The following is a 26,949-nucleotide window of genomic DNA, read 5'->3' as shown; positions in this document are numbered from 1 at the left end:
AGGGAAGTTTATAGCTATACAAGCCTACCTTACAAAACAAGAAACATCTCAAATAAACAGCCTAACCTTACACCTAAAGCTATTAGAGAAAGAAGAACCAAAAAACCCCAAAGTTAGCAGAAGGAAAGAAATCATAAAGATCAGACCAGAAATAAATGAAAAAGAAATGAAGGAAATGAGAGCAAAGATCAATAAAACTAAAAGCTGGTTCTTTGAGAAGATAAACAAAATTGATAAACCATTAGCCAGACTTATCAAGAAAAAAAGGGAGAAGATTCAAATCAATAGAATTAGAAATGAAAAAGGAGAAGTAACAATTGACACTGCAGAAATACAAAGGATCATGAGAGATTACTACAAGCAACTCTATGCCAATAAAATGGACAAACTGGAAGAAATGGACAAATTCTTAGAAATGCACAACCTTCCGATACTGAACCAGGAAGGAATAGAAAATATGAACAGACCAATCAAAAGCACTGAAATTGAAACTGTGATTAAAAATCTTCCAGCAAACAAAAGCCCTGGACCAGATAGCTTCACAGGCGAATTCTATCAAACATTTAGAGGAGCGCTAACACCTATCCTTCTCAATTTCTTCCAAAATATAGCAGACGGAGGAACACTCCCAAACTCTTTCTATGAGGCCACCATCACTCTGTTACCAAAACCAGACAAAGATGTCACAAATAAAGAAAACTACAGGCCAATATCACTGATGAACATAGATGCAAGAATCCTCAACAAAATACTAGCAAACAGAATCCAACAGCACATTAAAAGGATCATACACCATGATCAAGTGGGGTTTATTCCAGGATTGCAAGGATTCTTCAGTATATGCAAATCAATCAATGTGATACACCATATCAATAAACTGAAGTAGACAAACCATATGATTATCTCAATAGATGCAGAGAAAGCTTTCGAGAAAATTCAACACCCATTTATGATAAAAACCCTCCAGAAAGTAGGCATAGAGGGAACTTTCCTCAACATAATAAAGGCCATATATGACAAACCCACAGCCAACATCGTCCTCAATGGTGAAATACTGAAAGCATTTCCCCTAAGATCAGGAACAAGACAAGGTTGCCTACTCTCACCACTATTATTCAACATAGTTTTGCAAGTTTTAGCCACAGCAATCAGAGAAGAAGAAGAAATAAAAGGAATCCAAATCGGAAAAGAAGAAGTAAAGCTGTCACTGTTGGCAGGTGACATTATACTATACATAGAGAATCATAAAGATGCTACCACTAAACTACTAGAGCTAATAAATGAATTTGGTAAAGTAGCAGGACACAAAATTAATGCACAGAAATCTCTTGCATTCCTATATACTAATGATGAAAAATCTGAAAGTGAAATTAAGAAAACACTCCCATTTACCATGGCAACAAAAAGAATAAAATATCTAGGAATACACCTACCTAAGGAGACAAAAGACCTGTATGCAGAAAATTTTGACTCTGATGAAAGAAATTAAAGATGATACAAATAGATGGAGAGATATACCATGTTCTTGGATTGGAAGAATCAACGTTGTGAAAATGACTATACTACCCAAAGCAAGCTACAGATTCAATGCAATCCCTATAAAACAATCACTGGCATTTTTCACAGAACTAGAACAAAAAATTTCACAATTTGTATGGAAACACAAAAGACCCTGAATAGCCAAAGCAATCTTGAGAAAGAAAAACGGAGCTGGAGGATCAGGCTCCCTGACTTCAGACTATACTACAAAGCTACAGTCATCAAGACAGTATGGTACTGGCACAAAAACAGAAATATAGATCAATGGAACAGGATAGAAAGCCCAGAGAGAAACCCACACATATATGGTCACCTTATCTTTGATAAAGGAGGCAAGAATATACAGTGGAGAAAATACAGCCTCTTCAATAAGTGGTGCTGGGAAAACTCGACAGCTACATGTAAAAGAATGAAATTAGAACACTCCCTACCACCATACACAAAAATAAACTCAAAATGGATTAAAGACCTAAATGTAAGGCCAGATACTATCAAACTCTTAGAGGAAAACATACGCAGAACACTCTATGACATAAATTACAGCAGGATCCTTTTTGACCCACCTCCTAGAGAAATGGAAATAAAAACAAAAATAAACAAATGGGACCTAATGAAACTTAAAAGCTTTTGCACAGCAAAGGAAACCATAAACAAGAGCAAAAGACAACCCTCAGAATGGGAGAAAATATTTGCAAATGAAGCAACTGACAAAGGATTAATCTCCAAAACATACAAGCAACTCATGCAGCTCAATATCTAAGAAACAAACAACCCAATATAAAAATGGACAGAAGACCTAAATAGATATTTTTTCAAAGAAGATATACAGGTTGCCAACAAACACATGAAAGAATGCTGAACATCATTAATCATTAGATAAATACAAATCAAAAGTACAATGAGATATCATCTCACACTGGTCAGAATGGCCATCATCAAAAAATCTACAAACAGTAAATGCTGGAGAGGGTGTGGACAAAAGGGAATCCTCTTGCACTGTTGGTGGGAATGTAAATTGATAGAGCCACTATGGAGAACAGTATGGAGGTTCCTTAAAAAACTAAAAATAGAACTACCATACGACCCAGCAATCCCACTACTGGGCATATATCCTGAGAAATCCATAATTGTAAAAGAGTCATGTACCAAAATGTTCATTGCAGCTCTATTTACAATAGCTAGGACATGGAAGCAACCTAAGTGTCCAACATCGGATGAATGGATAAAGAAGATGTGGCACATATATATAACAGAATATTACTCAGCCATAAAAAGGAACGAAACTGAGTTATTTGTAGTGAGGTGGATGGACCTAGAGACTGTCATAGAGAGTGAAGTAAGTCAGGAAGAGAAAAACAAATACTGTATGTTAACACATATATATGGAATCTAAAAAAAGAAAGAAAAAAAAAAAGGTCAGAAGAACCTACGGGCAAGACGGGAATACAGATGCAGACCTACTTGAGAATGGACTTGAGGATACAGGGAGTGGAATGGTAAGCTGGGACAAAGTGAGAGAGTGGCATGGACATATATACACTACCAAATATAAAATAGATAGGTAGAGGGGGGCAGCCACATGGCACAGGGAGATCAGCTCGGTGCTTTGTGACCACCTGGAGGGGTGGGATGGGGAGGGTGGGAGGGAGGGAGATGCAAGAGGGAAGAGATATGGGGACATGTGTGTATGTGTAACTGATTCACTTTGTTGTAGAGCAGAAACTGACACACCATTGTAAAGCAGGTATACTCTAATAAAGATGTTAAAAAGAAGGTATAATAAATGATGGTCATAGAATGCTGAATATTCATCATTAGTAGGTACTCTACAATATACGCAACTACTGTCTTTCACAAGTGATTTATATGCTTATCAAGAATAAGTTGTATTTGTTTCCAGATCTCTAATCAGCTTTACTATAATTAAATAGTTTAAATGTAACATAACAGGATGAAATGTAAGTGTAAAGAGAATTGTTCTGTTTACAAAAATTAAGTGGTTTGTAAAGACTCAAAAGTGAATTACTAAAAAAAAAAAAACTACTGTCAAATTAGAGGTGCTCAAGATAACTGTAAAAGGCTAGGAGAAATAAATTAAACAGGATTCTGCACTCATATTATTTAAAAAATGTTTTTAAGTGTTCATTTGATTTTTGGGACTTCCCTGGTGGTCCAGTGGTTAAGACTCCTTCCTTCCACTGCAGGGGGTGCTGGTTAGATCCCTGGTGAGTGGAACTAAAATCCCGCGTGCTGCGCGGGTGTGCCCCCCCGGCCAAAAAAAAGCGTTCATTCGATTTTAAAGAAACCTCTAAACTGAAAACAGTAGAAGACATATTACAGATATGGATAATTATAAGAAAGATGTTATGGACCTTCAACTAGGAGACTCATACTCATAGAAAAGTCCTACTTCAAAAGACAGAAAAATGAACATACATTTATGTTTTAAATTGAAATATAATATTTAAGGTACATATCTATGATTTTTAAAAAACTTCTTGCTTTAACAATTTCAATTAATTGCTAACTACTGGTCCTGACAATATCAAATTAGAAGGCATCTATTGTATACCTACAATTTTTCATATAGTTTTGGGCAGGGGAGTCACAGATTCTCTGAAGTCTATCATGGATCTCAGGATAAGAACCCGTGTTCTCTCTCTCTCTCTCTCTCTCTCTCTCTCTCTCTCTCTCTCTATATATATATATATATATATATATATTAGAATTCACCAAATATTACATGTGATGCTGTTATATGACAGTCAAAGAAAAGCAAAGGTCTCAACTCTAGGAATTTAAGTAACAATCATTATTTAACTACAGAAGAACTTTTAGGAACTCATATTAATATCTTTTACCATAGAACTTTTTATTTGAAGTCCCGCAATTCTTTTGTTTTTATTTTCCTTCTGTTAAAGTAAAATTAAACTTCATACTTTATTTTTAAAATTAAAAATAAGATGCATACTATACTATGATCCTGTTCTTACGAAACTGTATCTATTCATCCATCTATCTTTCTATGTCTATGTATGCATGAAGAAATGTCTAGAATAACATTCTATCAAATTTTAACACTTATTTTTCTGGATGGAAAAATTTCAGGTGGTTAGTTGGTTTTTTTCTTATACTCTTTTGTAATGCTTAAATTATTTAAGAATAAGTAGGTACCAATTTTATTAAAAAAAAAAAACCCACAGGGCTTCCCTGGTGGCACACTGGTTGAGAATCTGCCTGCTAATGCAGGGCACACGGGTTCAAGCCCTGGTCTGGGAGGATCCCACATGCCACGGAGCAACTGGGCCTGTGAGCCACAACTACTGAGCCTGCGCGTCTGGAGCCTGTGCCCCGCAACAAGAGAGGCCATGACAGTGAGAGGCCCGCGCACCGTGATGAAGAGTGGCCCCCGCTTGCCGCAACTAGAGAAAGCCCTCGCACAGAAACGAAGACACAACACAGCCAAAAATAGATATAAATTAATTAATTAATTTAAAACAAACCCCACAAAGTCATTATTCTAAACAAACAAAAACAATCAGTGGCAGCATCATGCACTGGGAAGAGAAATGGACAGGGAAGCAAGATGTCTGAAGCTGAATAGAACCCTGGAGAAATCAGTCACAGAAACTTCTCTGGGCCAGTTTCCAAATTGGCAAATGAGAAAATGAGGAAGTTGAACGTAATGAGCTCAAAGGTTTCCTTTAGTACTAACATTATATGAACTTAAGTGGCTAATTCCTATGTAAATTCTTAGAAAATATTAAAAAAAATAAGTTTATCATTTTATCCATCAATTACCTCAAGTTTAACTAGATTTAATGAATAATGCTCTCTTCCTTTGCTGTAAGCTTTTATAGCTTGATCATATTAGAAACTACATAGGGCACTATATCCTTGACATTCTCAAAATACTAAATAGGCAGCTTTATCTACATCAATAATCAAAGAGATGAGGTAATGAGAATACAAGTACAGAAAGTCCTGGTAACACCACACAATACTTCAAGTGTGAGGGGGAAATGTTAAATGTTGGTAATTAAAGGAAGAAGGAATGGAAGAAAAAAACTATATCTCAAAGCTCTCCTTCTCAATCCAAATATGTATTAAAAATAAAATAAAAATACTGACACAAACTCTTCAAATCACTAGGAGAATCTTTGGATTTGTAGGGTAAACTCACAAGAAAATGACAAAACAACTATAATATGGATTTCAAAATTGAGTGTGCATATGTGTATGTATTTTTTTTAATCCTCAGAAGCCTCTGTTTTCTATCAGTTGGTTATTTCTTGCATTATGTTAATCTGCTGAACTGACAACTGCCAGCAGGTATAATTTTCTGTTAATTAAAAACTGAATTTTACACAGCTCAACAATGGAGCAGTATTTCTCCCCATAAATTCCAATTCACTGTCTCTGAACTTAAACCTCAAATAAGCATTTACTTCCTTGAATTACATTTAAACAAATTCATCCTATTTATTTGTGATAATCATGTAATAAACCATGGCATTTACCATGCTGAGATGTTAATGTGATTTTGCCAACATAAGAGAATACCAACTATATTTCTCTGAAAATTAAATGTTGCAGGTGTTGTATGACATTTAAACATTGTCACACTGAGAGTTTAAACAAGTACTGAAATGAAGCTATCGCTTAAAAAGAACTTACCTTTGCAATTATTAATGATTGAACAGGGTAGCAAACAGTTGCTCCTAAAGTGGCCAGTCCCAGTGGATAAGCAATTCTCTTAAACCTAGAACCTATGACATTCAAACAAACTATTAAACTCCAAACAGATGCTACCAGAGACTTGATGCTTTTATAACTTTCATGCTTTCTTTGTTCCTCTTTAAGCCATCACCCTATGTTAAATTTTCTTTAGGTAATAATACCAATCAAGATGATAGGTAAAATGTCCTTAAGTATTACAGTTCAATTAATACCCCTTAGTTGTCATGTCCAATTTAAGAAAAGTATTCTCAATCTAACATTGATAATTACCTACACAAAGGGGGTTGATGATTTTCTTCTTTTAAAAAACTAGGTATTTTTTCATGTCCTAAGAAACCCAGAGTTGTAACCACATTTTTTTCAAGTATCTAATAAAGCATGATGATATAGAGAATTAATCAACTACCATGTTTGTGACACCATGTTAAACTGAAATGGACTCTTCAGAGATCCTTTTTTGATTAAGTCCTTAGATAGCTAAAGGATCCAACTAACTAATCAGCTAAGGATTTTAAAAGGGACATAACTCCTTCGTGTCACTGATTTCGAATACTAAAGTAATAATTTAATAGAGAAGGAGAAATATCATTAGATGTCGCTTATATGCAGAATCTAAAAAAAAATGACACAAGTGAGCTTATTTACAAAACAGAAACAGACTCACAGACTTGGAGAACAAACTTATGGTTACCGGGCGGGGATGGGTAGTGGGGAGAGATAGGGAGCTTGGGATTGACTTGTACACATCAACACTGTATTTAAAATGGATAACCAACAAGGACTTACTGTATAGCAGAAGGAACTCTGCTCAATATTCTGTTAACAACCTAATTGAGAAAAGAAATTGAAAAATAATAGATACATGTATATGTAAAACTGAAACACTTTGTTGTACACCTAAAACTAACACAACATTGTTAATCAACTGTACTCCAATATAAAATAAAAAGTTAAAAAAATTGCAAATAATTTGCAATAATTCATTCATTTCCAAAAGTGCCTTAACTAAGCATCTGAGTCATTTTCAAACTTTTTTTTTTAAATAGCAAAATCCTTTAAAAAAGTCTTTCAAATAGAATCTCACCTGGAACTTCATATATAAAACTTCATATATAAAACCTTCAAGTAGACTTGAAGCTACTCTGGTTAGCCTGAGGGAGTGAAGCTCATTATCAAGCCCTACCTACACGGCTTTTCCCTTATCCCTATACAACCCCTAAACACTTCCATGGAACCCTAGTTTCTACAGAATAGTGTGAAACCCACCACTCTAAGCCATAGCTTAGTTCCAACAGACTGTTGGTTGAAAACAATATGTATTTTAAATGCTTATCTGGGTACCCTGGACTGTAAATGTGATCTGGACAATTAGATGATGGGATTTCTAATTAGGGTAAGTACTTTTATTTTCTGCAACAGCTCTTACAACCCTTAATTTAAAAATGAGACACCCTATCTGGTATATCAGTAAAGACTATGGTGAAAAATACCTGGCAATGTTTGCAGGCAACTTTACAGTTTAGGGTAGGTAAAAACAAGATGTATTTCTCTGTCTGGTTTAACTATTAGTAAGGAGGCCTTCTACAGTCATGTCTACAACAGACTGAGCATTGAGGGAGGTGGGTAGATAGGCTGCTTCAACCTTTACTGTAGCTTTCCTTTAGATATTGACAGGTTTTTGTGATACTGGGAAAGAGGGTCTAGCTATATTAAAATATGTCTTGCTCACTATTATTCTAGTATCTGTAGTTTGGTTCTTGATTTTACTGACCTAGCATCCCTTAATGTAGGTTTCCTTGACTCAGCCAAATTCCCCTAATTGTGCTGCTCCTAAACTTGGAAGGTGTCAGTTTTTCCTTGATGTGTCATCTTATTTTATTTTTTATTTACTTTTTTTGTAGTTGCTATACTTTTTTGAACCATTTTAACACATTTTTGACCAGAGATGTATTATGGCCACAGGCATCAGTTTCTGCGAAAATCCCCCAGTCAATAATGTGTTAAAATTGAAGTATAGTTAATTTACAATGCTGTGTTAGTTTCAGGTGTACAGCAAAGTGATTCAGTTATATATATTCTCTTTCAGATTCTTTTCCATTATAGGTTATTACAAGATATTGAATATAGCTCTCTGTGTTATATAGTAGGTCCTTATTGTTTATTTTACATATAGTAGTATGTATCTGTTAATCCCAAACTCCTAATTTACCTCCCTACACCCCCACCTCCGCCATCCCCTTTGGTAACCGTAAGTTTGTTTTCTATGTCTGTAAGTCTATTTCTGTTTTGTAAATAAGTTCATTTACATATTTTTTTTAGATTCCACATATAAGTGATATCATATGATATTTGTCTTTCTCCGTCTGACTTACTTCACTTAGTATGATAATCTCTAGGTCCATCCATGTTGCTGCAAATGGCATTATTTCATTCTTTTTTATGGCTGAGTAATATTCCATTGCATACATACATATATATATATATATATATATATATATATATATATATACACACACACATACAATGGAATATTTCTCACACACACCACGTCTTTGCTATTATTTTCAATATTAAAAAGACTTACATTCATCCTCTCTTTACTTGATATGAAAGGCCAGTTTACAAGAAAATAAATTTCATTTGGGTTCAATAGCCCTACTCCCATAAGTAGAAAGGGACTCTAGACATAGACACTAACTAGCTATGTAATATGTACTGTGAAATCATTGAATGATTTCCTTTCTCTGGACCTCTAGCTGTAGCATTATAGGATTAGACTAAACCAACATCTTTCATACATTTTTGACCATGACTCATACTAAAGAACAAATTTTACATTATGACCTCTCTCTCTCTCTGTTTCTGTCTCTGTCTGTTTCTCTCTTTCACACACACACATACACACTCCACTGAAACAGAAGTTTCACAATATTTATCCATACTGAGTACAAAACACTCTGATATTCGCTATTGTCCTCTATTTTATTTTTTAATAAAATGCTTCCTGAGAGTCACCATATTTATTTCACTACCTACTTATAAACTGAGCTCTGTAATTTGAAAAATACTGGGTTAGATTATTCTAGCTTTGACACTTGGAGTCACTGTGAATGACCTAAGGAACATTTTCTCTTACAAGTGGATTATGAGTTTCTCACTGAGAACTGAGTAATATGCTTTGGCCAGTTTCACTCAAAATTTAATTCTTTCTCTTATTGTTACATGTGGTGATCCTGATTTTCAATGTCTTTCCTAATGAATAATTTATAACATGTATTCAATTAGAAGTTGCATATAGTGTTAGAATAAAAAACATGATACAAGCTATGATTAATACTAGCTATAGGGAAGGTCTATTGGGATAAGATATATGGGCTAGAGTTAGAATGCTGGAATGTTCTTATAATTCAGAGGTTTTGTATCTTATTAGGTGTACTTGGGTTAAGGCTACTTTAAGGACTAAAGCTGGGCAAACCAACCATAATGTATCTGATGTCAGATTCCAGGTTGGTTCAGAGCTGTGACTTGCAACAACATGTAATTTAATTTGGGGACAATGACTGACACTGGGGACAGAGGATGAATGGAAGGTGCCCCAAATGGCTACTGACCAGAGAACTGCATCAGCTTAGTAAGGGCTTAGGTGAGGAGGGGAGGCAGTAATCCTACTGAGAGAGATTTCTATACCCAGAGATGGAAGATGGGCAAATACAAAATTCACCATGTGCTTATGAAAGAGTTATTTAGTGATGTGCAGAAAAGAGTTAACATATGCCCAAGACTGCCATTGTTAGAAAGGCATGCTTACAAGACTGGCATTGGCTGGCATCTGGGAACCTGACTGGTAAGCAGTTCACTACACTAATAGAAAATGTTCCCTGAATCAGAAGAGTGGTACAGTAAGTCCCCTACATACAAACGAGTTCCATTCCAAGAGCGTGTTCATAAGTCCAATTTGTTTGTAAGTCCAACAAAGTTAGTCCTAAGTACCCAACTAACACAATCAGCTATATAGTACTGTACTGTAATAGGTTTATAATACTTTTCACACAAATAATACATAAAAAACAAACACAAAGAATTTTTTAAAATTTTAATCTTACAGTACCTTGAAAAGTACAGTAGTACAGTACAACAGCTGGCATACAGGGGCTGGCATCGAGTGAACAAGCAAGAAGAGTCACTGACTGGAGGAGGGAGAGGAAATGGGAGATGTAGAGCTGAAGGATCATCAGCAATAGGAGATGGAGGGCAAGCTGCAATTTCACTCATGCCTGACATTGATGGCACAGGTTCTGGTTCCTTGCTGGATTCATTTCTATCTACCCTCTAAAAGAAACGATCCAGTGATGTCTGGGTAGTAGCTCTTTTTTTCTCGTCACAGATGACACTGTAGCACTGGATTGCATTCTGAACGGCTGCTGCAACCTTTGTGTACCATTCTACGTTAGGGTCCTGTGCCTCAAAAACTAAGAAAATCCCCTTGCCATTTCCTGCATCGTGAATCTCTTCAGTTCTTCAGTTACTTCTTCCTCTTGTCTCTCTTCATCCTTTCTCTGGGCCTCCAATTCCATCAGGTCTTCATTACTAAGCTCCTCATGTTGCACAGAAAGGAGTTCAATGATGTCGTCCTCTTGAAGATCTAGCTCCAGCTTCTCGCTGAGGGTCAATAAGTTGCTGAAGACCTCTTTGGACTCCTCATCCACCTTCTCAAATCCACGAAAATCGTGAACAAACTGCGGGCAAAGGTTCTTCCAAACCCCATTCATGGTGATGGCCGTAACCTCACGCCAAGCAAAGTCGATGTTTTTTATGGTCTTGTAGATGTTATAGTCCTCCCCAAATTGTCGCAAGGTTGTTCCTGATTCGTCACTTGCCTTTACTTCCTGACGAAAAGTGTGACGTAAATAATATTTCTTGAAAGTCGCTATAACTCCCTGGTCCATAGGTTGGATAAGCGATGTAGTATTCGGTGGCAGACGCACTACTTTGACATTGGGATGAAAGTCGTCCATGAATGGAGGGTGGCCTGGAGCACTGTCGAGCAGCAAAAGAATGTTGAATGGGACGTCCTTCTCCAAGCAATATTTCCCTACCTCCAGAATAAAGTGGTGGAAAAAGCAGTCCTGGAAAATGGCCTCTGTAACCCAGGCTTTGGGGTTACTCTTCCACACAATAGGAAGAGAGCCCTTGGCTGTTTTAAAGGGCTCTTGGGTTCTCTGAATGATAAACTAAGAGAGGCTTCAGCTTCATCCTGCCAGAGGCACTGCCACCAAACAACAGAGTTAGCCTATCCTTTGCTGCTTTATAGCCTGGCATCAACTTTTCTTCCTTGCTGATATAACTTTGGTCTGGCATCCTCTTCCAGTACAGTCCTGTCTCATCCACATTAAAAACCTGCTCGGGTAAATACACGCCTTCATCAATAATTTCCCGAAGCATTTTAGGAAATTCCCAGGCAGCTACCATATCTGCACTCACGGCCTCGCCACTTACTTTTACGTTGTAAATGTTGGCTCTAGCCTTGAACCGATGAAGCCAGCCATGGCTGGCATTAAAAGATGGGCCCTCTGATTCTTTGCTGTGTTTCTTCTTCAAGTCTTTATAAAGGCTGTTACCTTCCCCTTGAACCAGCATTAAGCTGAGTGGGACTTAACGCTGATGCTGATCCTGCATCCACACACTGAGAAGTTTCACCATGTCCTCCATCACTTTTCCACGTTTCTTTGATATTATTGTCCACATCACTGGCACAGCAGACTTCACATGTTCCACGATCTTGTTCTTGTTCTTTAGAATCTTGTTGATGGTTGAATGATTCATGTTATAAGAACGAGTGACGTCTACCATCTTTTCGCCTCACTCCACTCTCTCAATTATTTTCACTATTATTTCCATCGTAATCACTTGGTGCTTCTTAGCAACGCCAGACACGTGAACTAACTTACATGATTGGACATGCGAATGCACGTTCGCATCTCTGAAAGTTTGCAACTTGAAGTTTCATATGTAGGGGACTTACTGTACACTGTACTTAAACTGTTCATATAAATAAATTCAGAAATTAATATAATGGCATTAAAAGAGAGAATATATATTTTTAACCCTACCTTTTCTTGCTGAAATGAAGCCTGCCAATCCTGAAACTGTAATCACTCCAATTTTCGGAAGAAAATCTCGAGGTGGATTCTTCAAATAGACATATGCATCTCAAGAAATCATTTAAAAATTAATATAAATAACTTACTATAATTGAGCATTCTATATAGGTATGATGAAGAAAAGTTAGAGATTTGCTAAGATAATAGCAGATGGTTTAAACATTCTTCAAAAGAACTACACAAAATAATGATTTGAGCAGCAACTTAAAAAGCCAGTTGTTAATAGTTACTTGTTACAAAATAAAATCTTCCTTCCACAGCTGATTTAATGGTATTTGTTTTCTTAATACAGGCGATTATTATACTTTAATGAAATATAATGCTAGAGTGTACACTAGCATTATATGGATTAAGATGGATTACTATAAAGCAAATTCCTCATTGTGTATGTATTATATTCTTATAATGGAAATGCTTCTGGCCTTATCTGTTCAAACGTTGGTAGGATCTAGTAAGAATTGAAATAGATACTTTAGCAGGAAACTTTGAATAACAGTCTAGGGAAACATGCAGCTATCACTCTGCTTGCCACTACTCCCCAGTAAACTCAGAGAAGCCGTTGCTCTTGGTTAAAACCAATGATCAGAATGAGAAGTGAGTCTAGACAAAAAATAGATGGAAAGGGAGCAGAGGTCCAAATTTCTTGGCTTTTTATATATTTAAATGGTTTCTGGTTCCATGCAATCCAAAAAACACACTCTTCTATCATAATTATTTATTTAATTATTAATTATTTATTTAATGGAATTTAATCATATTCCTCAAGGTTGATGAGGAATATAATTTGGAATTAATTGGAATTAATTCTTACACACATTAAATAATGATAATACATACAGGTCATCAACATCACAGAGGCATTTAAAATTTTAGGTGTTCTTTCTGTCCCCCAATACACATTTATTTTGACAACTGGCTTAGGCTAAAAAATATTAGGGAGCTATACCTGATGCCAAACACCATTATCAAACTAACGAGTCAAATACAATTGTTTTCCAACATTAGCTCAAATATTCTAGGGTGACTAATTGATATCGTGTTTCCTAGCAACCAATAGCAAAATACTACGTATTTTAACAGCAAATAGTACTTATTTAAACTAATTAATAACAATGGAGATATATGTTTAATTTATGCTGTATGAGTATACAATATGAGTTTTGTACCTAAAACAGCCAGTTTGAGTCCAGGTGTTGCCACTTACACCTTGGTAATCTACTTAACCCTTCTAAACCCCAGTTTCCTCATCTGTAGAATGGGAGTCATTATAATACCAACATCCAGAAATTTGCTACAAAATAAAATTAGATGCTCATCATAATGCCTCAACATATAATAATTGCTAAATAAATAATGGATACTATTGCTTTGTTATTATTATCATAAACTGCTATACAGAGTATCTTCTGAGTTGGTAAAACATGATAATGGTAACATACCAAGTTTATTTTTCTCACATTTAAACCTTGCAAGTTAAAAAGACAATAGAACATTTCTAATTATAGACAGTTCACTCAACCTACCTTTTCCAAATTGTACTGTATCCATTATCCCATATTTCACGAAGACATAAACACCCTAAGTAAAAAGGGGGAAAAAAGGACATCTGCATTTTTGAAGATGTTGATAATTAGGTCAAATAGCCCACATCTTTGAGATTATATGAAATTGCACCAAAATCTAAATCTAGTTTTCCTGTTTATTCTCTATGTGGACACTTGTTGAGCTTAGCTTCTCTTCACTTCTTGCTTTTCATTCTATTTAACATGGATAATACTTGTTTGCTATATTCCTCATATAAATGGGTAAAGTAATGCCAATAAAATAATCAGAGCAGCTCACAGAAAAGCTATTACAGAAGTACAAAGATTTATCATCTTATTTTATGATAGTGTAGAAAAATGAATGGAAATTTTTAGAGGCATGAAGAGAGGTATATTTCAGCTTAGAAGCAACATCTGATTAATAAAGATGTGGCAGCAACAACATAACAATTTGTGGAGAAAACAACAAAAAGCCTAAAGAAAAGTGCTTCATCTTCTCCCTTTTTCTTAGTGTTCATTAGAATAAGAAAAATAAATCTAAATAAGACATTTATCTTAGAATAGAAATCATCCTCCACAGACTAGTGTCCATCTTGTTTTCAACAGGAACATAAATTATCTGCAAATCAAGATTATATTAGCCCACTGAAGGGATTAAAGCTTTAAATCAAATGATTCTTTTTACCTGTTTCTAACTATTTATTTTAATGCAAGAAACATTGTTAAGCACATTTTTTGATATGTACTATCTCAAGTACATCAGAAGAAAAATGAAGGCATGGAATAATTTACCCATAGTAATTGCCCATAGTCATGCTGTACTCTACTGATAAAACTAGAAAACACAGTCTAAATATGTGGTCTCCATCTCTGAACTAGCTGCTGTGAAACCATGGGATAAAAACAACAAGAGATTTTCAAAGCAAAGACAGTAGAAATGATTATATTAGATAGGAAAGAATTAAATTATTGCTATTGATATATCTTGGTATTAGTAACTTTATCTCAGACAGATACTTTCATGATGATCACATGCAGAAGTTCATCCTGTTCATCATGGTTTAAAGCTGTACAAACCAACACAGACCCTAACCGCCACTGAGCTACTTCTCCTTGGGGACTGTCTCTTGAGAAAATTTCACCTCAAAGTTATAATGCTTACTGATCAGTTGATTGGGAATAATGTAACTGTTGAAGAAGAAAACTTTGGAGAAATTTTCCTTAGATGTGTTTAGGAATTCACTTTTACCACTGGAGGTCACTGCTACCTAAATTTCGAAACACTAAGGAGTAGGAATAGAAATTGAATTTGCCCTACATGATTCTAAGTTTAATGCAGAATGTAATTTGAGCCGGAGGTAATTTTTAAAGAATAGATTACATTTTAAGGAGAACATTAGAGAGGAAATGTTTACATTGAAGATGAAATGCATTTGGAAGCGCCCTTCTTCAATCTATTCATTTCAGCATATTAACAGAGTAAAAAGCCCTTTTAGTCTTAAATTGGGTGATAGTAACAATAGCAATTTAAAGATCTCACAGGAACAATTAACCTCACTGAAAACAACTTTGAGAACACTATGGAAAATTAGGTGTCAAGAGACTTCAGTCTGAATCATCCAGCTGTTGACATACAGCCTCAGAGGCATGACTCAGACCCTAATTAGTTAAGCTATTTCCTGCTGAGACCAAACTATTAATAGTGTGTAGTACAACTAGTCAAACTATTAAAAGTGTATTATTAGAATTATAAAAGTCTATTAGAATTGTTTGACAGGCACAAATTTAAAAAAAATAACACCATGTATTCATCAGATGTTTGAAATATCTGAAATGACCAGAGTTCACAGATTTGGTATTTCATAAGACCGTTAGAATTTTCTTTTTAAAAAGAATGGATTAGAAACAAAAAAAGCACAAGGGTTCACAATTGGATAGGTTAGATTTGAGGAAATGTTGTGTGGTTATTAGGTCAGAATGATGAAAACAATGGTACCACCATTATCATTATGACACTGACACTGGAGATGTTGATGTTAGCACACATCTATGTTGATGCTATGATTATGAAACAGCAGTATTGTACTAGCTTACTCCACCCCTCTGCTGCTGGATAATGCTGATTGAAGGCTAAGTATTAAAATAAGGTGAATTCTATTTTGCCCAATAGCTGACTATAGCCAAAATGGTCTTATGAACTAAACCTAACAAGTGAATATTTTACTCAGCCAAATAAGTAACAATGCAGAAGTAATATCAGAACTTCATATAAAAGGTCAAGCAATGTTTTGTACATGCCATGTGACATAAATGCTTGATGAACTACTTTAATCTATGCAGTAGTGGTAGAGTAGATTAAATATGGCCACAAATTCTTTGCTGCTACTCATATTGAGAGATGGTATCTAATTCCCCTCCCATAAAAACTGGGTTGGCCTTAATGACTTGATTTAACAACAGAATGCTGTAGAAGTAACCTTCCTGGACACCTGAAGACAGGTAAGAAGCTTGGCAAATTCTGACTAAGGCCTCTTGCAACATTTTCTCTAGGAGCCCTGAACTGTCCATGTAAGTTATCTGACTACCTGAGGCCAGGTGTAGATGCTTCAGTCAACATTCCCAGCTGAGCCCAGCCTTCTAGCCATCTGTGACAAGGTGCCAGCGAAGAGAATGAAGCTGTCTTGGACCCTCTTAATCAGCCCATTCACCGGATGAATACCACTGGGTGGCCTCTGTCAACACCACATGCAACAGAAGAATCAGCTGTCTGAAGTCTGATTAAATTTCTGACTCACAAAATCATGAGATAGAACAGTTGCTGTTTTAAACCACTAAGTTTTGGGGTAGTTTGTTACACATCAATGAATAACTGGAACAACTGTTATGTAATAAAATGAGAACCCTCTGATATGAAACCACTATCAGAATTCACTTACCTTGCACCAGCCAATATAACGAGCAGTTGTAGTGCGAATGGACGCAAAGCCCATTTGTAAATGACCAGGCTGCTCATCAACATATTTAGACTGGAGAGGTGGTGCAGTATATATGGGGAGCTAGAAGGAAAAAAAATTCATGTCAAAAATATAAAATAGCTGAACTTCCTTTTCCAGCAGTATGGCAGAATAAGAATCCTCATCAACATTCCTACTGAAAACAACTAAAAATGCTGATAAAATATATTCTAAACCAGCTTTTACCTTGATGTCATTTGCTGTAAAACAGATGGCTCAGGGCTTCCCAGGTGGCGCAGTGGTTGAGAATCTGCCTGCCAATGCAGGGGACACGGGTTCGAGCCCTGGTCTGGGAGGATCCCGCATGCCGCGGAGCGGCTGGGCCCGTGAGCCACAACTACTGAGCCTGCGCATCTGGAGCCTGTGCTCCGCAACGGGAGAGGCCGCGACAGTGAGAGGCCCGCGCACCGCGATGAAGAGTGGCCCCCGCTTGCCACAACTAGAGAAAGCCCTCGCACGAAACGAAGACCCAACACAGCCAAAAATAGATTAATTAATTAATTAATTAAAAAAAAAAAGCTGTAAAAAAAAAACCACCTAAAAACTCTATCAACCTTTAAAAAGAAAAAAATGCCTTTCTTAAAAAAAAAAAAAACAAAAAAAAACCAGATGGTTCATGGAGTATGGGATCAGGAAACAAAACCCAGAATGAGCTTGAGGTGGGCAATCTTACTGGAGAGCCTATAAAATTGGCACCTCAAGGTGCTGCATCCTCAATTTAAGGTTGAACTAGAAATAAACAGTTCACTCCAAGGAACTGTTAGGAAAACTGATTGTCTCAAAGATTGGGCACTGAGTAGAGAGGAAAGAAATATTTCCTAAGAATTGGCAATCACAAGTGAGAACTCATAATGTGCAGCATAAAACTATCTTGATAATCTAAGAAATCTCAAATTAAGTATACATTTAAGGTGCTCCCAGGCTGGTATCCCCCACAGATGCTTGGCAGAAGCAAATGAACAGCTCCTCTCTGGAGGAAGCTGCCCAGACTTCAAAGATTTACAACAGATAAAGGCCCAAGAAATATGAGACCACAATTTCAAAAAATTAAAAAACACAAAGAAGCAAAATCAGAAAACACAAGGAAGCATCTGGACAAGAGCTAGCAGAAACAACAAAGAGCAGAGTCAGAGCCACAAAAAATGTATATACTAGAACATATGGTATCAAATACATATATTTTTATTTTTAGAGAAATAAAAGGGGAAATTTGAGTTAAGAGCAAGAGACTACAAAAATTACCAAAGCTAATGAAAATAAAGAGAAAGAGAACTTCTAGAACTGGAAATTAAAACAAATAAAACTCAATTGATAAGTTTTGATAGATTGGATACAGTTTACAGTTGCTGAGAGATTTTGTGAATTAGTAGACCTAAAGAAATTTTTATGCAAAGAAATGAAAAAAAATATGAAAGAGATACGTATAATAGAGTGAGAAATATTAATATATGTCTAATCAGAGTTCCAGAGGAAAGGAGAAAGATGGGGCAGAAGTAATATTTGAAGAGAATAGTCAAGATTTTTCCAGAACTTATGAACACTTGACAGGTTCAGAAATCTAACATATCCCAAACAGGATAAATAAAAAGTAATCCACAATTAGACAAGTCATAGTAAAACTCTATAACACCAAGGACAAAGAGGGGATATTAAAAAAAAAAAAAGCCAGAGAGAAAAGACAGATTACCTTCAAAGGAATAAAAATTAGATAAACTTTGACTTCTCAAAAACAACACTGGAAGGCACAATATAATATCTTCAATGCGCTAAAAAAAGTAACTCAACTGAGAATTATATACTCAATAGAATATCTTTGTTTCAAAAATGAGGGGAGAAGTAAGGACACAGACAGACAAAACCCAAGATAGTGTGTAACCAAATGACCCTCAGTGGGAAATTTTAAAACATGTACTTAAGGCAGAAGAAAAATATTCCCATTGAGAAGGTCTGTGATGGAAGAAGGAATGATTAGCAAAGAAAGTGGTAAATATGTGGGTAAAACTAAAACACTGAATAAATAACATAATAATTTTTATGCATGTGTTTAAAAAATAGAACTACATCCCTGAGTATCAATATAGTATAAGTTAGGAAGGGATGTCAGAAATTAAAATGTTCTCGGTTCTTAATATGGTTTGGACAGAGGGTAAATATACTGATGAGACTTGAAATAAATGCAGGTTAAAATTTCTAGGGTGACCAATAAAAGAAAATAAAAAGAAGGCAGAATTAACAAACTCTGTTATAGAAAAAAAAAAGAGAAAAAATAAAGCAAAGAAAGGAAATAAAAGAACAGAAGAGGTAAGAAAAACAAAAACCACAAAAACTTGGTAGAAATGATTCCAAAGACATCAAAAATTATAATAAATGCAAATGGATAAAATGATCTAGCTGAAAGCCAAAGATGACGAGATTGCATTTACAAAATACAGCCAACATGTTGTTTATGAGACATTGTTAAAACAACTATTTAGAAAGGTTAGGGGAAAAAAAGGAATAAAAAAACACATATTAGGCAAATAGCCACCAAAAGAAAGCTACTATAAGCTATATTAATATTAGACAAAACAGACTTTGAGACAAAAATCATTACTAGAGATCAAGTGCCTATATTAAGACAAAAAGTTTAAATAATGAGGGAGAGTACACTCTTAAACTTGTATGCATCTATTAATATATTCTCAAAATACATGAAACAAGGGGAAATAGACAAATTCGCCATCATAGAGGAAGTTTAACTTATTCTCCATGATGGTTGATCAAAAAGCAGATTAAAAATAAAAACTAATAGTAATGAGCAGAAGTGGGCAAACCATAGCCCATGGACTTGTCACCAGTTTATGTAAATCAAGTTTTACTGGGTCACCAGCTATACTCATTCATTAACGTATTGCCTACGGCTGCTTTTGTGCTACAACAGCAGTTGAGATGATGTGACAGAGTTGCATATGTTTAAAATATTTACTATAGGGCTTTTTAAGAAAAAACTCTATTGACTCCTGGTACAGAAAAATATAATCAACAAGCTTGATCTCACGGACATATATAGCACAGTGCATTGAACAACTGCAAAATACATAATATTTTCAAGCACAAATGGAAATGTATAAAAAACTGACTGCACCCTGGTCCATTTCAGGAACTGAAAGTCTTAGGAAATTTCAAAGGACTAATATACAGAATATGTTCTCTTAACACAAAACTCCCACAGCTAAGTCATACTTACTAGTAACAGAATGAATGTTTTCTCCTTTACATCAGAAACATACAAAATGCCACTCTCACCACTTCTATTCAACATTTTACTGGAGGTTCTAGTCAGTGCATTCAGAAAAGAAAAAGAAATAGAAGACACTAAATAGGAAAGGAATAAATAAAACTATGTCTATTCACAGATGACATGACCTTGTATATAGAAAATCCTAAGGAACCCCCATAACCCCTACTACAACAAATAAACAAATTCTGTAAGGTTGCAGGGTAAAAGATCAATATACAAAAATCAATTGTATTTTTATACACTAGCAATAAGTGATCTGAAAATGAAATTAAGAAAGCAATCCCATCTAAAATAGCATCGAAAAATAAAATACTTAGGAATACATTCAACAAAGAAGTGTAAGACTTGTACACTGAAAACTACAAAAATGTTGAAAGAAAGAGAGAAGATGTAAATAAATGGAAAGACATCACAGACATCCCATGTTCTTGGATTAGAAGGCTAAATATTATTAGAATGGCAATATTTCCCAAATTGATCCACGGATTTGAAGGAAGCACTATGAAAATCCTGCTTGCCTTTTATTTCCCCATAAAATGAAAATTTGATGCTAAAATATGTGAAAGGGAAACAGAATAGCCAAAACAATCTCGAAAAAGAAGAACAAAATTGGAGGACACATACTCCTCAATTTCAAAACTTTTTACAAAATAATAGTATGGTATTGTTATAAGGATAGATATATAGATAAATGGAATAGAATTTTGAGTCTAGAAATGAACCCATGCATTTATGGTCAACTGATTTTCAACAAGGTAACAAAGAAAATTCAATGGAGAAAGAATAGTATTTTCAACAAACAGTACATGGACAACTGGATATTCACATACAAAAGAAAGAAGCTGGACCCCTACCTCATGCCACATACAAAATATTAACTCAAAATGGATCTCAGAACTAAATATAAGAGCTAAAATTATACAACTCTTAGAAGAAAACATAAAGGTAAATCTTCATGACTTTGGGTTAAGCGATGATTTCTTATATACAACACCAGAAGCACTAGCAACAAAAGCAAAAAAATAAAAATAAATTGGCTTCATCAAAATTAAAAACTTGTGCTGCAAATGATACCATCAATATAGTAAAAGGACAACCCATGGACAATACTTACAAATCATGTATGTCATAAAGAACTTGTATCTGGAGTATATAAAGAACACTTGCAATTCAACAATAAAAAGACGAATTACCCAATTTAAAAAATGACAAAGAATTTGAATAGACATTTCTCCAAAGATGTACAAATTACCAGTAAGCACATGAAAAAATGCTTGATATCATTACTTATTAGGGAAATGCAAATCAAAACTCCAATGAAGTATCATTTCACACCTACTAGGATTGCTATAATCAGAAAAGAGAGACAATAACAAGGGTTGGTAAAGATGTGGAGAAACTGGAACCTTCATACACTGCTGGTGAGACTGTAAATGGTGTAGTTGTTTTGGAAACAGCCTGGCAGTTCCTCAAAAGGTTAAAGATACAGTTGCCATATGGACCAGAAGTTCCACTCCTAGGTTTATACCCAAGAGAAATGAAAACATATGTTGACACAAAACTTACACAACAAAGTTCATAGAAGTATCAGCCATAATAGCCCCAAAGTGGAAATAACCCTAATGTCCATCAGTTGATACATAGATAAACACCTACTGTATTTACAGAATGAACTATTATTCAGCAATAAAAGGAAATGACATACAAATACATTCTATAACATGGATGAAACTTGAAAACATTTTGGTAATTGAAAGAAGTCAGTCACAAAAGGCCACATATTATATGATTCTACTTATATGCAATGTCTAGCATAGGCATATCCACAGAGAAAGAAAGCAGATTAGTGGTTATCAGGGGCTTAGGAGAGACTGAAATCGAAGTGATGACAATGGGTATAGGCTTTCTTTCTTTCTTTCTTTCTTTTCTTTTTCTCTTGGAGGGGCTTTCTTTTTGTAGTGATGAATTTTTTCTAAAATTAGCAGTAATGGGCTTTCCAAGATGGCAGAAGAGTAGGAGGACGTGAAGTTCATCTCTACCCACAAACACATCAAGAATACATCTACAAATGGAACAATTCTCACAGAGCACCTGCTGAACACTAGCAGAGGACCTCGGACACATAAAAGGAGAAGAAAGATCCCACGTAACCAGGTAGGACGAAAGAAAGAAGAAAGGAAAAGGAAGAGGAGAGGAAGCAGGTTGTGACCTGCACCCTTGGTGGGGAGCTGAAGATGAGGAGAGGTTCTCGTGTCTGTGGAAGCCCCCTCACGAGCGAGGAGATCAGCTGGGACAGAAGGGGAGCTTCAGGAGCTTGGAAGGGAGCCCAGCAACTGGTTGGTGGCAGGCAAGACAGTGAGACCTACACAGAGGGTCCGTGCCAGAGCACTGCACTCCCCAGCCTGAGACAGATGTCTGCTGGTGCACACAGGGGCTGCGTGCTGGAACATGGGATTTGGAGAGCAGACCAGGGGAGGGGGCTGCGGCTGGCTGTGAGGAGACAGCCTGAGGGGACAGGAGTGAGGAGCTCCACAATCAGGAATGCTCATGGAGGAAGCCAGGACCACCACAGAAGCAATGTGCCCGTGTTGAGTGATGCGCAGTGGGTGGGGCCCCCATTGCAGCCTTTCTCCTCAAGTGCCAGCCCATGCCTCCATGAGCACTTGGGAGGGCTCCCGCCAGAGCCGGCACATGTGGCCCTGCAATTGTCTTCCCTGCCCCCCCACCTCCCTGCCTGGGCAACCTGCTCGCCCCGGTCACTGCCTGACGGGCTAGCGTGTTCCAATTGCTACCCCAGCGTCCTGCCACCAGGGTGGCCTGCTCACCCCAATTGCTGCCTTGGCTCCTTCCTGCCTGATGGGCTCGTGTACTCTAGCAACCTCTGGAGCAGACTCCAGTGGGAGGAACACATGCAGAGGTGGGGCTGAAACCATAGCTGAGCCCCAGGGGTCGTGGGACTAAGGAAGAAGAGCTGAAATCTCTCCTCGCACTGTGTGAACCACGGAGTTACACCTCCACTGACAGCTTCCTAAATTCAGTGCCTGCGAAACATCCAAAAGGACAAGTGCTCCTGTAGCTGGGACAGGTCTGGCTTTAGCAGCTGTGGGCTTTGTGGGCACGTACACGTGGGGATTGGGCCAGGTCAGAGTCTGAGCTGCCTCCATAGCTCCCACAGCAGGTCCAGGTGCACGACTACTGCAGTCCTGGGACCTGACCTCAGTGGATCTGTGCGAGTGACCAGGTGAAAACAATGCTTGAGAGTCACTACAGCCAAGTGCTCGCACACCCACAGTTAAGGTGGGACCAAGAGCAGTGCCAACAACAGTGTACTTTGTGAGCCCACACAATGGACGAAAGGGGACACAACAGAGCACATTCACAGGCGAACAGCTCCAGAGAAGGAATACACATTGGCTTCTCTCCCAGTGGGAGTGCTCCAATCCCACCCACTTCGCACCGCAGATGAGAAACATAGCTAAGATCTGGAGACATCTACTCCAACAATTAGGGAGCAGACCCTGCCCCTGACAGGGCAGTGACAACCACAGAACAAAGGGGAGGCCCTCTCAATATCCAGGGCAGGCTCTGGTCACCATACCACCAGTCAAATCACGTATCAAGGGGATAAGAGCACAAACCTCAGGACCAAGCTCACCCACTAGGGGGCAGACACCAGAAGCAACAGGAACTACAATCCTGCAGCCTGCAGAAAGGAGACCACAAACACAGTAAGTTTGACAAAATGAGACGACAAATATGTTGCAGATAAAGGAGCAAGATAAAAACTTACAGGAACAACTAAATGGAGAGGTGATAGGCAATCTATCTAAAAAAGAATTCAGAGTAATGATACTAAATATGATCCAAGATCTCAGAAAAAGAATGAAGGCACAGATTAAGAAGATACAAAAATGTTTAAGAAAGACCTAGAAGAACTAAAGAACAAACAAACAGAAATGAAAAATACAATTACTGAAATGAAAAATACACTAGAAGGAATCAATAGCAGAATAACTGAGGCAAAAGAAGGGAAAGGGCGCTGTAAGGCAGAATGGTGGAAATCACTGCCGCAGAACACAATAAAGAAAAAAGAACAAAAAGAAATGAGGACAGTCTCAGAGACTTCTGGGACAACATTAAATGCACCAACGTTCGAATTATAGGGGCCCCAGAAGAAGAAGAAGAAGAAAAAGGGCCAGAGAAAATAGTTGAAGAGATTCTAGTCAAAAACTTCCCTAACATGGGAAAGGAAATACTCACCCAAGTCCAGGAAGCGCAGAGTCCCATACCGGATAAACCCAAGGAGTACCATAAAGAGGCACATATTATTCAAACTAACAAAAATTAAATACAAAGAAAAAATATTAAAAGCAGCAAGGAAAAAGCAAAAAATAACACACAAGGGAATCCCCAGAAGGTTATCAGCTGATTTTTCAGCAGAAGCTCTGTAGGCCAGAAGAGAGGGGCAGGATATATTTCAAGTGATGAAAGGGAAAAACCTACAACCAAGAATACTCTACCCAGCAAGGCTCTTGGTCAGATTTGAAGGAGAAATCAAAAGCTTTACAGACGAGCAAAAGCTAAGAGAGTTCAGCACCACCAAACCAGCTATACAAAAATGCAAAAGGAACTTCTCTAGGCAGAGTAAAAAAAAAAGAGGCCACAACTAGAAACAGGGAAATTACAAACGGGAAAGCTCACTGGTAAAGGCAAACATACAGTAAAAGCAGGAAATGATCTGTACACAAATATGATATCAAAATGAGCAACTGTGAGAAGAGAATACAAATGCAGGAAATGGGAATTGTATTTGAAATTAAGAGACCACCAACTTAAAACAACCTTCTCTATATAGGCTACTTTATCAAAACCTCATGGGAAATGTAAATCAAAAAACTACAATAGATATACACACAAAAAAGATAAGTAACCCAAACACAACACTAAAGATGGTCATCAAACCACAAGAGAAGAGAACAAAAGAGGAAGGGAAGAAAAAAGACCAAAAAAACAAACCCAAAACAATTTAAAAAATGGCAGTAGGAACATACATATCGATAATTACCTTAAATGTAAATGGATTAAAAGCTTCAACCAAAGGACACAGACTGGCTGAATGGATACACAAACAAGACCCGTATATAGGCTGTCTACAAGACACCCACTTCAAACCTAGGGACACATACAGACTAAAAGTGAGGGGATGGAAAAAGATATTCCATGCAAATGGAAATCAAAAGAAAGCTAGGGTAGCAATACTCATATCAGACAATACAGACTTTAAAATAAAGACTATTACAAGGGACAAGGAAGGACACTACATAATGATCAAGGGATCAATCCAAGAAGAAGATATAACAATTGTAAATATATATGCACCCAACATAGGAGCACCTCAATACATAGGGCAAAGGCTAACAGCCATAAAAGGGGAAATCGACAGTAAAACAATAATAGTGGGGGACTTTAGCACCCCACTTACATGAATGGACAGATCATCCAGACAGAAAATAAATAAGGAAACACAAGCCTTAAATGACACATTAGACCAGATAGACTTAACTGATATTTATAAGACATTCCATCCAAAAGCAGCAGAATACACTTTCTTCCCAAGTGCACAGGAATGTTCTCCAGGATAGATCACATCATGGGTCACAAATCGAGCCTTGGTAAATTTAAGAAAACTGAAATCATATCAAGCATCTTTTCTGACCACAACGCTATGAGATTAGAAATCAATTACAGGAAAAAGTGTAAAAAACACAAACACATGGAGGCTAAACAATATGTTACTAAATAACCAATGGATGACTGAAGAAATCAAAGAGGAAATTAAAAAAATACCTAGAAAAAGATGACAATGAAAACATGACGACCCAAAACCTATGGGATGCAGCAAAAGCAGTTCTAAGAGGAGAGTTTATAGCAATACAATCTTATCTCAAGAAACAAGATAAACAAAAATCTCAAATAAACAATCTGTCCTTACACCTAAAGCAACTAAAGAAAGGAGAAGAAACAAAACCTGAAGTTAGTAGAAGGAAAGAAATCATAAAGATCAGAGGAGAAATAAATGAAATAGAGATGAAGAAAACAAAGATCAATGAAACTAAAGGCTTGTTCTTTGAAGAGGTAAACAAAATTGATAAACCTTTAGCCAGACTAATCAAGAAAAAAAGAGAGAGGACTCAAATCAATAAAATTAGAAATGAAAAAGGAGAAGTTACAACTGACAGCACAGAAATACAAAGGACCATGAGACTACTACAAGCAACTATATGCCAATAAAATGGACAACCTAGAAGAAATGGACAAATTCTTAGAAAGGTACAGCCTTCCAAGACTGAACAAGGAAGAAATAGAAAATATGAAAAGACCAATCACAAGTACTGAAGCTGAAACTGTGATTAAGTATCTTCCAACAAACAAAAGTCCAGGACCTGATAGCTTCACAGGTGAATTCTATCAAACATCTAGAGAAGACATAACACCTACTCCTCTGAAACTCTTCCAAAAAATTAGAGGAAGGAACATACCCAAGCTCCTTCTACAAGGCCACCACCACCCTGATACCAAAACCAAAAACGGTATCACAAAAAAAGAAAATTACAGGCCAATATCACTGATGAACATAGATGCAAAAATCCTCAAGAAAATACTACCAAACC

The 26,949-nt window shown here is 36.6% G+C and overlaps 1 protein-coding gene across 3 annotated transcripts in view; it reads right to left on the bottom strand.

The window, feature by feature from the left end:
• The window catches only part of APOOL (apolipoprotein O like), a 96,250-nt gene that overhangs the window by 19,033 nt on the left and 50,268 nt on the right, over positions 1-26,949 (bottom strand). For all 3 annotated transcript variants that reach the window (XM_007183532.2, XM_007183534.2, XM_007183533.3), the window contains 4 exons: positions 16,921-17,040; positions 13,964-14,018; positions 12,390-12,488; positions 6,217-6,308 (listed from right to left, as the gene is read on the bottom strand). In XM_007183532.2, the coding sequence (XP_007183594.2) occupies positions 6,217-6,308; positions 12,390-12,488; positions 13,964-14,018; positions 16,921-17,040 (366 nt within the window). The remainder of the gene's footprint in view (positions 1-6,216; positions 6,309-12,389; positions 12,489-13,963; positions 14,019-16,920; positions 17,041-26,949) is intronic.

This window comes from Balaenoptera acutorostrata, chromosome X, assembly GCF_949987535.1.
Source record: "Balaenoptera acutorostrata chromosome X, mBalAcu1.1, whole genome shotgun sequence".
NCBI lineage: Eukaryota > Metazoa > Chordata > Mammalia > Artiodactyla > Balaenopteridae > Balaenoptera > Balaenoptera acutorostrata.
The sequence above is the reverse complement of the archived record's forward strand: the minus strand, read 5'-3'. Positions and strand labels throughout refer to the sequence as shown.